This window comes from Stegostoma tigrinum, chromosome 5 (assembly GCF_030684315.1).
Source record: "Stegostoma tigrinum isolate sSteTig4 chromosome 5, sSteTig4.hap1, whole genome shotgun sequence".
NCBI lineage: Eukaryota > Metazoa > Chordata > Chondrichthyes > Orectolobiformes > Stegostomatidae > Stegostoma > Stegostoma tigrinum.
The window spans coordinates 16696497-16709302 of record NC_081358.1 but is presented as its reverse complement, the minus strand read 5'-3'; the positions used below and the strand labels follow the sequence as shown (position 1 = coordinate 16709302).

Below are 12806 nucleotides of genomic sequence, written 5' to 3'. Positions count from 1 at the left end.
ACTCTTCAATATATCCTCATAACTGAAGTTTCTCATTCCCAGAACCATTCTTGCAAATCCACACTCTCTCCAATCAATTCAAATCTCTTCTGTAATGGAGTGCCCACACCCATACACAATATACCAGCTGAGGTCTAAAAATTATCCAACATCACCTCCCTAATAATAAAGCTGAGAACACTGTATATTTTATTTATTGCTTTCTCTAACTGTTCTGCTACTTTAAATGATCTGCTGACATAAATAGCCAAGTCCCTTTGCTGCAGCACCCTTTTAAAATTGTACCCCTTATTTTGTACTGACTCCTAATGTTCGTCAGACATTTTTCTGCAATGAACCTCATCTGACACCTATCTGCCAACTCCATTAATGTCCTTTTGGAGTTCTGCACTGTCGTCTTCATAGTTCACAATCCTTCCAAGTTTCATGTCGTCTGTAAGCTTTGAAAGTGACCCCTGCACATCAATATATATTAGAAAAAACAAGAGTACCATATCAATCTCTGAGGAATTCCATGACAAAATTTCCACCAACTCAAACAATATGCATTGACTACTGCTCTTAGTATCCTACCACACGACCAATTTTGTATTCACGTTTCTGCTGTCCTTTTTATTCCGTGATGTATAACTTGTAATCAGTTACAATTCTAAAAGTGGAAACTAATCCAAGTGACAGAGGTCTCACCCACAAACTGGAGAACGGCCATTACCAGGATTTCCTGAGAAGTGAAGAAGTCCCTTCTGTCTTCCATCAAAACCTCCAAATGAGAGAGGCTGGTCAGTGAGAAACTAATGATTCTAAAGTGCAGGCAAGCAGAATGAGCGGGAATTCCAGGGATGCATCTACCGGACACCCAGGATACCTGAGGGAGCTCAAGTCAAAGGTGAGTGAGGTGGGGATGTGGGAACTAAGGTGGGGCCACAGATAGGTGAAGGGGATTGGAGGAGAAAGCAAAGGTCTGGCTTCCAGCAATTGTCTGCCCTCCCTGGTTAAACTGTAGAACCCATAGCAGCAGAAATCTGAGATAGCCAAGTTAATGAATGTAAGTATGACAGCGATAAATAGGTTCCTAATTTGTAAGGGCAGCAATGGTTATTTGATGAAGGGAGAAGAATGGGGTTGAGAAAGGTATCAGCAGACTTGATGGGCCAAATGGACTAATCCTGCTGATTCTGAATTCTTAGAATTCCTCAACTGGGCATTATGCTTTGGCTCTTGGCAAATGCTTTTAGAGCTTCCCACAAGGGGATCGCACTGCCCATGAATACCAGCATTGGAGGATGGGGCCATCAACTGGACATTAATTTTTGACTGAGGGACATATTTAGTAACAGTCAGATGGGAAGGTTGGCCACTAGCTAATTGAGACAGACGGTAGGCAGGGAGCAGAGTCCACATCCAGCATCTGTCCTCCTGATTAATGCCATACACCTTCAAACTCTGAGCATCAAACTCTGCCTCGTGTGTTTCTTTGGGTGAGAGGGAATACGGATGCGCAAGCAGGTAGCTTTGTCCTGAGAATACTTTGGAAACTGTTAATCATGAATAGATAATTCTGTTACAATATTAAATTTGAGAATCATTTTCTTTGAGGGCATAATGGTCTAATGAGATCCTCTCAGCCATAATAATGCTGAGACCTGCATCACTGCAATTTAAAAAAAAATTCATAATTGTGTATTATGACCAGTATCATCCTGTACTAAAGCGTTGCTTGAAAAGTAAATGCTCAATACTACTTTGACTTTCAAACAGAGCAAAATTATTCAGAAAGTCTGCCTATTTGGTTATGTATTCCGTAAACAAAATGTCCTTGCCAGCATGCACGTTTCTTTGCAATTAGCATTTAAATTGCATTATTTTTTCTGCCTAAAGCCACTCTAAGTCAAATGCCTTTGACGCAAGTGAATTTTACTCAATTCCATATGGGGATTGTTTTTATGCTTGAGGTTATTCCACTCCCTAAGTTGAAAGAATGAAATTTGTAATAAATGATTCAGCATTCAGGCTTGTTACAAGGTATTCTTCAGATATATAATGAAAAAAAAGAAAATAATCTCTCAAATGGGCAAAGAATGTCTGCTTTTTTTCATCAGAAATAATGCTGAAGGAATTTTCTCTGATCACTCAGATCTTAGTGAAAATTAAAATCTGAAATCTCCCTTGGATTCCACCAACTGCCTCAGATCGAGTCAGAGTCATATTGAATGGAAGGCAGACCCTTTGGTCCAATCAGGCCATGCCAACTACAATCCCAAAGTAAACTCATCCCACCTTCCTGCACTTAGCCCATATCCTTGCAATTATTTCTTATTCACGCACTTGCCTAAATGTCTTTTAGACATTGTATGTGTACCCACATCCACCACTTCCTTTGGAAGTTCATTCCACACACAAACGACTCTGGGTAAAAAATGTTGTCTCTCATGTCTTGTTTGAATCTTTTTCCTCTCACCTTAAACAAAATGCCCTGTAGTCCTGAAATCCTCCATCCTAGGAAAAAAGACAGCTGCAGAAAGTCAAGCACTTTTTTTGAGATGCAGGTGTTTGATTGAGATTTCCACATGTGGCCTGCTGTGTGCGTACCGAAGGTGTACTGCAGTTTACATGTGTGAAGGGTCTAGACCCGAAACGTCAGCTTTCTGTCTCCTCTGATGCAGCTTGGCCTGCTGTCTTCATCTAGCTGTGTTATCTCAGATTCTCCAGCATCAGCAGTTCCTACTATCTCATGAACAATGGATGTGCATTTTAAGTTATTTATCATTTGAGTTTGTAATTGAAGGGCCCAAAATGTGAATTAGTTAACGCCAAATCTTAGCCTGTGATGAATGCCTAGAGAAAAAAGGGATGACATGCCTACTATTTAACAAAGTGTGGAGCTGGATGAACACAGCAGGCCAAGCAGCATCTCAGGAGCACAAAAGCTGACGTTTTGGGCCTAAACCCTTCATCAGACAGGGGGATGGGGAGAGGGCACTGGAATAAATAGGGAGAGAGGGGGAGGCGGACTGAAGATGGAGAGAAAACAAGATAGGTAGAGAGGAAAGTATAGGTGGGAAGGTAGGGAGGGGATAGGTCAGTCCAGGGAAGGCGGACAGGTTAAGGAGGTGGGATGAGGTGGTAGGTAGGAAATGGAGGTGCGGTTTGAGGTGGGAGGAAGGGATGGGTGAGAGGAAGAACAGGTTAGGGAAGCAGAGACAGGCTAGGCTGGTTTTGGGATGTAGTGGGGGGAGGGGGCGAGGTGGGTTGGTTTTGGGATGCAGTCGGGGAAGGAGAGATTTTGAAGATTGTGAAGTCCACATTGATACCATTGGGCTGCAGGGTTCCAAGCAGAATATGAGTTGCTGTTCCTGCAACCTTCGGGTGGCATCATTGTGGCACTGCAGGAGGCCCATGATGGACATGTCGTCTGAGGAATGGGTGGGGGAGTTGAAATGTTTCGCGAATGGGAGGTGCAGTTGTTTGTTGCGAAAACAAGTTCAATACTGTACAAATTTGAAAGAAGTATATTTGAGGGTGAATCAAACTTCGCAATCAAAAGGAATGGTTTGCAGCCATGTTGTCTGAATCTTCCATAAATTAACTTTGATTAGGATTCACAGACACATATTTGCTTCAAATCCAACATAAGAGCCTGAGAGATTTATCACAATTAGGGGGCATGGTGGAAATGAATAACTCATGCATTTCAAAACCCAGCAAGACTAAATATCATTCTGTTCACTGCAGAGAAAATTTACAATTGAAATACCCTTTTAATATATGTGGAAATGTGCTTCTTTCATGTGACTTAAATGTTTGTAGACAGAAAGCTTAATGTAGAATTGTTTCTCTATTTTAATTGCAAATATGTAACTGCTTTCCTTGGTCCCATTTAAAGGCTCAACTGAGGTTCTATTCTACCAATGTTATTCCTTCTCATCTGTACTTAGACAGAAGTCTCACATAATCCAACAAAACACGACGTGTTGAATCTTTATCAAACTGTACTTTTATATGTCTATTTCAGATTGTAATATAACCTTTCATGTCAATGGGCAAGAAAGAATTATCATTGGTAACCACGACCCAACATTTTCTATTTATTTGAATTGCATGGCTATATTGAATGCCAGGTTGATATTGTTGCCAGAAAAAAAAAATGACATCAGACGCAAAGCAAAAAAAAAGCTATACTTGCATGAGAAACCCTGATTCTTCGACAAGAAAAAAAACTGTTAGTATAGCCATTTTATATTGAGTCAAATATCAAGGTTGTACTTATTTATTTAAATGCTGGCCTCTCATTTCACTCGCATTTAATTGGTATCAAAGAAGGAAATTAGTGGCTGCATTACTTCTTTGTTAAATGGAATATCCCTTCTTCATTAAAATGGTACAAAGCCCAGTGTGTCTAGAATTGTGGTTCCTGTGCGTTCATAAATGTAGGTCAAATTATGTATTAATACAAACAGCTGAGGCTCTTGTATAAAGTCACAAATGTAGCCTATTTATTCTCAGAGAAAATATTTGTTTGTTGCAGGAGCAAGAAAAGAAATACTTGCATCTGTATGGCATTTTTCATGAACTTAGAACATTCCAGAATGTCAATCAGGTACTGTTGAAGACTCTGAGTTCGAATACAACATTTTTTTTTCAAAATTCAAGTTTAGTTCAGAGTAAATGTTCTTCAGATCAAAATTAATTCAGTGTTCTGTGTTGGGTCCACTTTTTTTGTCATTTATATAAATTATTTAGGTGAGAATATAGAAAGCAGTGAAGAAGGTTATCTAAGGGATTTTAATCAATTGAGTTAATCAGATGAAGAATAGCAAATGGAGTTTAATTTGGATAAATGTGAGGTAATGCATTTTGTAGAACAAACAAAGACTTCTACAATTAACAGTAGGGCCTTTGGCAATGTTGTGAAACAGAGAGACCCAGGGTTTTGGGTACATAATTCTTTGAATTCTGCATCACAAAAAGATAGGATAGTTAAGAAGGTGTTGAGCATGCTTGTCTTCATTGCTCAGACCTTTGATTCTAGGAATTGGGACATTATGCTAAGGTTGTGGAAGATGTTTGTGAGGCCTCTTCTGTTCTCCTTGTTACAGGAAGGATGTTTTTATGGGGAGGGTTTAGAAGTGATTTACCAGGTGCTGTCAGGAATGGTGGGTTTGAGTTACAAGGGGAGGCTGGACAGTCTGGGATTTATTCCACTGAAGTGTAGGAGCTTGAGAGGTGACCTTACAACCATTTATAAAATCATCAATGGTATGGATAAAATGAATGGCAGGAGTCTTTCCCCTGGGGTGGGGTGGTTTCAAGATGAGGTGTTATATTTTTGAGGTGAAAGGAAAAAGATTTTAAAAAAAGGTATGGGAGCAATTTTTTTTTTACGCAGAGAGTTGTTCATGTATGGAATGAACTTTCAGAGGAATGATGGATGTGGGTAAAGTTACAACATTTAAAAGACATTTAGATAAGTTTATGAAGAAGGAATATTTGGAGGGATATGGGCGAAGCACAGCCAGGTAGAACTAGGTTAGTTTGAGTTTATGGTTGGCATAGATGGTTGGACCATGCAATCTGTTTCTGTGCTCTTTATGAGTTAGGCTTTATTTAATGTCTGTTGCAGCAGGATTTTACGTTAACTTTCATGAATCAAATATATTATGTAGCAATATAAATATATTATCATATGTTCTATTGCCTTGCTGCCTTAGTTCTATGAATGATTTGGCAATGTAAAATGAAATGGAGATAAAGCCCAGAAACTGGCTATGAAATAATAGCTTACAAGTGTTAGCATGTTCATCTGTCGATTTTAGTTCACTGGCAACATTGAGGATTGATCCATAAAAACAAAGGACATGACCATATAAATCTCAACTGGTACTTCAGTTCAGTGCTCAGAGTGTTGCATTATCGGGGAGCTATTTTTTTTTCAGATGAAAATGAGTCACCATCTGCCCTCTCAGGTAGGCCTACAAGTTTCTTGGCTGGAATTTTCACAGGATTCTGGAAGAGTTACTGCTTATAAAGTCTAAGATGTTCAGAACGTTAATTACATAAAAGTGTCTTTGACTGAATGAGGTCAATGCACCATTTGATTGACTCTGGCAAGACATTAATGCAATCACTCAGAACATTGGTAAGAAAGAAAAAAAAATAGCTAGCCTCCAGTCATAGTAAGCAGAAATTCTGGCTGCAGAGAGTTTCTTCCACTGATACCGGTAGATTATCAAGGGTTAGATCATAAGATCATTCTGTGGGAGGTTTGCAGTGGGGTGCTCAAGATATTCAGATGTAAATTAGATTTTATTCCTTTTAAATTTTACTTCAGCCTACTAGCTGTCAGTACATAATGATGTATGATTTTAGATTACTTTATTAATGTTGGGTAAACTGCAGGCAGTGAAACATTAAGTATCGTGCTGGAACTGTAAGCCGGTGAAATTCTTGCTTTTTCCTCTGTGGCATAAGACTTTTTGTTCTCTCAATTGTATAAATTGGATTTTAAATTTGAAAAATCAGACATAAAATTTTACCCATAGGAAAGGTGGAATAGAACAAATAATCTGCACTCACCTTCTCTGAACAGTTTATGAAGGTCAAAAGAATTTGGACCACAAAGAGAACTTTTCAAATGCATGTGTCACATTCTCTAATTTCAGCTATCCTCTGGAAAACAAACTATTGAGAGACGAACTATTTGTAGTTTCTGAGCAGATTCTTTTCTTGACTTGGCTGTGAAAACCATGTAATTAAATTTCTGCACCTGCGTTCCACAGCTATTGCCTGACCTGCGAACAATTTTCAGTATATTTGGTGTCATGCTTTCTGAAGATGGTGCAAAATTTGGATAAGTTAGTAACTTCTGAGTTCTATTACGTGGTCTAAAACTTGCTAGAAGAATAATCTAAAGTGGAGATAATGAGAACTCCAGATGCTGGAGTCAGAGATAACAATGTGGAGCTGGAGGAGCACAGCAGGCCAGGCAGCATCAGAGGAGCAGGAAAGTTGATGTTTCAGGTCAGGAACCTTCCTCCAGCTCCACACCGTGTTCTCTCTTAATCTAAAGTGGAGGTGTGTGAGAAACAATTCAGTCAAGAATACCTAGTTCTTGATGGCTCTGGCTATTATTTTACTCTGAAAATATCACATTGATGCACAGAATGTAATGCACTGTGTCTCTAATGAGGTAAAGAAATATTGGATGCTATTTATAATGGTTTTGAAGTTACCATCAAAAACCTCCAGCTCATCAAACTCTTTCTCCGTCTGGAAGAATTCAAAGAACAAGGTGATGTTGTAACCCTTTTCTACAATAATGCTCCAAGCACAGGTTTGGAAGTTGGGGTAGCTGTCTGGGTAACCAGGGCTCAATATGACGCCTGTCGAATCAGTTCGCATCTCATTGACTGGACACAGGACTGTAAGTAAAAAAGAAACAAACAATAATTACACTGGACAACTTTTCAGGATGTGTAGTGTTCTAAATAAGTCACATAAAAACCTGAAATATAGGATATGCCTAGAGAATACATGCTTGATTCTTCAATACAATAAAATTTGAAATATTTATCATGATTTACTCAAACAGTTTTTTTTCTGCTAAGTCACTTCTCTTGTATGGTCTGAATGGATTGAAAAACAGTGCATCATTACCCTGTTGTGATAAAGTTTACAATTTCAGGTATTACTTTCTGCATTTAGGTCTTCAGTTAAATCTTTATTGAGGCGTTCATGGCAGTGATAAATAAAAGCACATTACAATTGGATTTATTTTCCTTCAGCAGCTAATACATGCAAAATGGGTTTTATACTTTAGTGCTTGCTTAAAGCTTTCCACTCAAGAATCTCCACTGTATTTAAAATACTCTCATATTTCATTCTGACATTCAAGTCTTAGACATAGATATTCAGGAGGTCATTCGACGTATTGAGTCGGAAATATCAAAATTTAGCCCTTTTGCTTCTTGAGGCCAACATATCCTGTGTCACTCTCTAGTTTCCTTCTTTCTACTATCAGTGGGATCCGATAAAGGGTTTTAATAGAAAAAATATATTCAGTGAAATACTTGCAGCATCTGTGCAGTCCAGTGAAGCTAAGTTAATATCAAACTCCAGAGTCCTATATGTAGGATGCTTCAACATTCTGACCATTGCAAACATTAGTGAAGCCTCTGTCCACTTCACTATCAGATTTGTGATACCAAAGCTGAGAGGGCAAAAACAGTTGTTGCTTATTAATGTTGTCTCAAACCAGAGAACTGTTATTATTATGAAATGTTATCTCTCTTCCCAGTAAATACTTATCCAAAATCTTTAGAGGTAAAAAATCCATAACATTTTGTAGATAACTAAATGGACAGTGATGAATTATGGGACAATGTATTTTATGTGACTGGAAACGATAGTAACTCTGTTGACTATTGAGTTTATAAAATTTTATGAGGCTGTTTAGAAGCAGGAAATGCCATGTTTCTATTGATTATCCTATGTGCAAAATGATTGTGATGTCCTGAAGGTTGCATGGATATTGAATGAAAAACTTTCAGTGACTATTTGTTTTTTGCAGGTGTACGATGTACAGTTTGCATCTCGCCATTGGATTTTGAACTTCGATCTACTTTTCTGAATATTACTTTCTAAGCTTCTAAATTATTGTATCAAATTAAATTTAGCTGCACAGTTTGAATTCTGTTATCAGAAAAGTGGGATGACGAAACAATGCTGTTGGGGGAATTTATTACTTTGACCAACGGCATCACATTCTTCAGGTCAATTCATCAGGACAGGAGTATGAGTATATTGAAAGTGATGTTAGAAACAACCACGCTGATTGCTCTCAACGTGTGAACTAGGATATTCTACTTATTGCTTTTCTCAGGCACATCACATCACAAATGTTTAATTTTCACAATTTGAAAGAAGCTCTGAGCTCAGAGAAAACATTTATTTGATTTCTGTTTATGCTGAGTATTGCAATTCTGAAAACTAGAAAAAAACATATGCATACAGGCATAAATGGATTTTTTGTTTCATTTGATCATGTGGGACAAAGGCTGGAATCTCTGATCCATGCCAAGCAACAGCTTAGGTCTTCTGGTCAAAGGGTCAATGGGAAAAACAAACTCAAGCCACAGCCAGAATTTGCACACCCAACGTAACGCTAGAGTCATAGAGCCACAGAGATATACAACACAGAAACAAACCATTCAGTTCAATCTGTCTGTATTGACCAGATATCCTAAATTAATCTAGTCCCATTTGCCAGCATTTGGTGAGTTTCTCTCCAAACTTTTCGTATTCATGTACCCATCCAGGTGCCTCTTAAATGTTGTAATTGTACCAACATCCATCACTTCCTCTGGCAGTTCATTCCATCCATGCACCTTCATCTGCATGAAAAAGTTGCTCCTTTAGGACCCTTTTAAATCTTTCCACTGTCACCTTACACCTATGCCCTCTAGTTTTGGACTCTTCTCTTTTGCTCTGGCTATTTTCCAGGTGATGAGTTCTCAGAATACCTTTTATCTACATTCCCTCCTCCACCAAGGAATAAATTCTTGGCTGCCTATGGGAATTTCACATTTTGCAAACTGTAATGAGCACTGACAAGGCACTAGAAAATTCCCTAGATGTTGCTGAGGATATCAACAGTACCACTATATTACTATATAGCCATAATACAAGGTATGGGTAGCACAGTTGCTCAGTGGTTATCACTGTTATCTCACAGCATCAGGGACTTGGATTCAATTCCACCCTCGGGCGACAGTCTGTGTGGAGTTTGCACATTGTCCCCGCGTCTGCGCGGGTTTCCTCCGAGTGCTCTGGTTTCCTGCTACTGTCCAAAGATGTGCAGGTTAGGTGGATTGGCCATGCTATATTACCTTGTAGTGTTCAGGTGGGTTACAGGGGGATGGGCCTGGGAGGGATACTTTGTGGGTGCGTGAGGACTTGTTGGCCCAAAGGGCCTGTTTCCACACTGTAGGGATTCTATGAACTAGTATTATGGCTGTTATAATTGTTGAATATCCCTGATTGTCGTGAGAGTTAAATGGACTGTGTGTGCTGGTTGCAGTTTTGCTTGTGGATCAATGGATCAATAACATCCCTTTCTGAGCAAACCAAATATCCAAATTAAAGTCAGCATTCGAAGTTGTGTACTCTGGAGACGAAAAACCTAAATATTTTTCACCTTCGTTTTGATTTCAGCAGCTGAATAAACACTTCACAGAAATTTGATTGGATGGAAACCAGTAAGTTATGTAAGCGAGTGATCAGAGATAATGGGAACTGCAGACGCTGGAGAATCCATGATAACAAAGTGTGGGGCTGGATGAACACAGCAGGCCAAGCAGCATCTTAGGAGCACAAAAGCTGACATTTCGGGCCTAGACCCTTCATCAGAAAAGGGCCTGGATCTAGGCCCAAAACATCAGCTTTTGTGCTCCTAAGATGCTGTTTGGCCTGCTGTGTTCATCCAGCTCCACACTTTGTTATGTAAACGATCAGGATTGTATTGAGATGAAAGACAGTTGTCATTGCATCAATAAGAAGTGCAAACCTTCACAAGATGGAGGAGCAGCATCCATTTGTAAACGTTCTCCGAGCCGACAAGTGAGAATTTCCTTACCAATCAGAGTAAATCCTGGTAAACATTGGAATCTAATGAGGTCTCCTGTGAGCCAATGAGAACAATATATAAGATACAATGTTCACCCTAAAATTGCCATCACAAGTTCTTCTTAATTTATTTTGAACCATCCAAAACACTTGAATTCAAATATTTTTAATCAAGTGAAATAAAGCTTTCTTATATTATTTGCTGCAACCAAACAGACTTCAAATAAAGCAAGGCTGAAGATACCTGAATCCAAATCATTGAAAAATGAAGCAAAATGAAATAATTCTGTAGAACTGAGACCTTTTCTGAGTCATCAATAATTTTTTGATTAAGCAAGTGAGAAATTAAATTATGTTCTGTCTCAGTGTTTTTTTTGTCGATAACTATTTCTGGAAGGAAGAAAGCCAAGTGACACAGATCAAAAATAAAGTCACGTGGTTATGGTTTTATAGAGGTTTTCATGGTTGGAGTTACTATTAATCGTAAAAGCAATTTGAGGTAAAAGGTCTTTTACTCAAGCCTGACATACATCCAGTTATATCATAAATTGTTTTATTTTGAACTTAAAAAATGTAACAGGTCTATGCATATGAGTCAACTGATTTATTTGACCTTTAATTTATTTTAGGTATTTACAGTTTTTTTGTAGAATTCCACGTGGTTTTTGAAGTTAAAGAACATTGATATCAATTTTCCAGAGGGGTTAGTTGTATTAATTGGGACCTTTCAGAGATTAAAAAAAATACTGAGGAGTGACTCTATCTTCTCGGAGAAGGGACCCGACATTGTCTAGACAGATGCATAATAGAACAGAACAGAAATTCATTGTCACATGTGTGTTTACTTGACAGATACAGTGAAAGGTTTTATAAATAGCCCTGCCACACGCCCACATCAATGACAGAAGTCAGACATAACAATTAAAAAAGTGTAAAATAAAGACAAAGTTCATCACAGTTCAGCTAATGGAACCTGGGTTGGAAAGCTGATTTAGGAATGACAGAATGCCCAAATGATGCAGTTGGGATTCTAGTTGGTAGGCCAGAAGCCTCTGTTGAAAGAGATCACCATGCCAGGCCAAGACTGCCATCCCTGGGCAAGACTGCCGGCTAGGCTGCTGGAATACCTGGATGCTGAAGATGAAGAATTCCTCCACAAGGGAACGAAGCCTACAGGCTTGGACAGGACTGCCACAACAGGAGACCGCCATGCTGGAACAAGATCACATTTCTCCTCCTTCAGGTACCCCGGCCCAACTGCAGACCTGGACCCTTACTAAACCACCTCACTAGACACCAATAAATATCAATCTAAAATGGATAAGCTGTTGCAAAAGATAATTTCAGAAAGTGATTGGCATGTCAAAAAATGAATCAGGAGAATATAAGAAGTTATGTCACAAAGCTCACTGTTAATTTTCAGGGAACCATACGGTAATTGCGTCAATACTATCTAGCTAAATTAAATTTGATCCTGAATTGTTCATGCCAATAATACTAAGCTAATTAGAATTCAGGATGTCCCTGATTACACAGAAGATCGTGAACAGTAGGGATAATAATTGGTCACTAAAAGTTCCATACATAAATAGGAAGAACAAAGAGAGAAAAACTTCAGTTAATGAAAGAGAACTAAAAAGCTGTACATAGGCAAAATGAATGGCTCTTTAATTGAGTGCATGTCATAGTCAAATGAAATCAATAAATACGTACCACAATTACAGTTAACGGGTATGATCTTGCAGCATGGCAAAACATGGAGGAATTTCTTCACCCAAAGGGGTTTGAATCTGTGGAATTTCCTGCCCAGCGAAGCAATAGAAGCTACGTCACTGAATGTTTTGAAGGCAAGGCTGGATAAATTTTTGAGCAGTAAAGGAATTAAGGGTTATGGTGAGTGGGCAGGTAAGTGGAGCTGAGTCTCAAAAAGATCAGCCATGGTCTTATTAAATGGTGGGGCAGGCTTGAGGGACCAGATGGCCTACTCCTGCTCCTAGTTCTTATGTTCTCAGTAGAGCTAAGCTGGAAATGAAATATTCAGGGGTATTTGACTGTTCGAAAGCACAGCAGGAAGGAAAGGATGGTGAAGTAGCATTTTTAATACAGGATGGAATAAGTATGTTTCCAATAAATTATCTTGGATTAGAAGATGTAGAATCCATATTTGAGGAACAAAGAAACATAAA

At 38.7% G+C, this 12806-nt stretch overlaps 1 protein-coding gene across 1 annotated transcript in view; it reads right to left on the bottom strand.

Moving 5' to 3' along the window:
* The window catches only part of csmd3b (CUB and Sushi multiple domains 3b), a 1751526-nt gene that overhangs the window by 109726 nt on the left and 1628994 nt on the right, over positions 1-12806 (bottom strand). The window contains exons 46-47 of the mRNA XM_048529668.2: positions 10562-10675; positions 7230-7418 (exon numbers count right to left, since the gene is read on the bottom strand). Coding sequence (XP_048385625.1) covers positions 7230-7418; positions 10562-10675 — 303 coding nt within the window. The remainder of the gene's footprint in view (positions 1-7229; positions 7419-10561; positions 10676-12806) is intronic.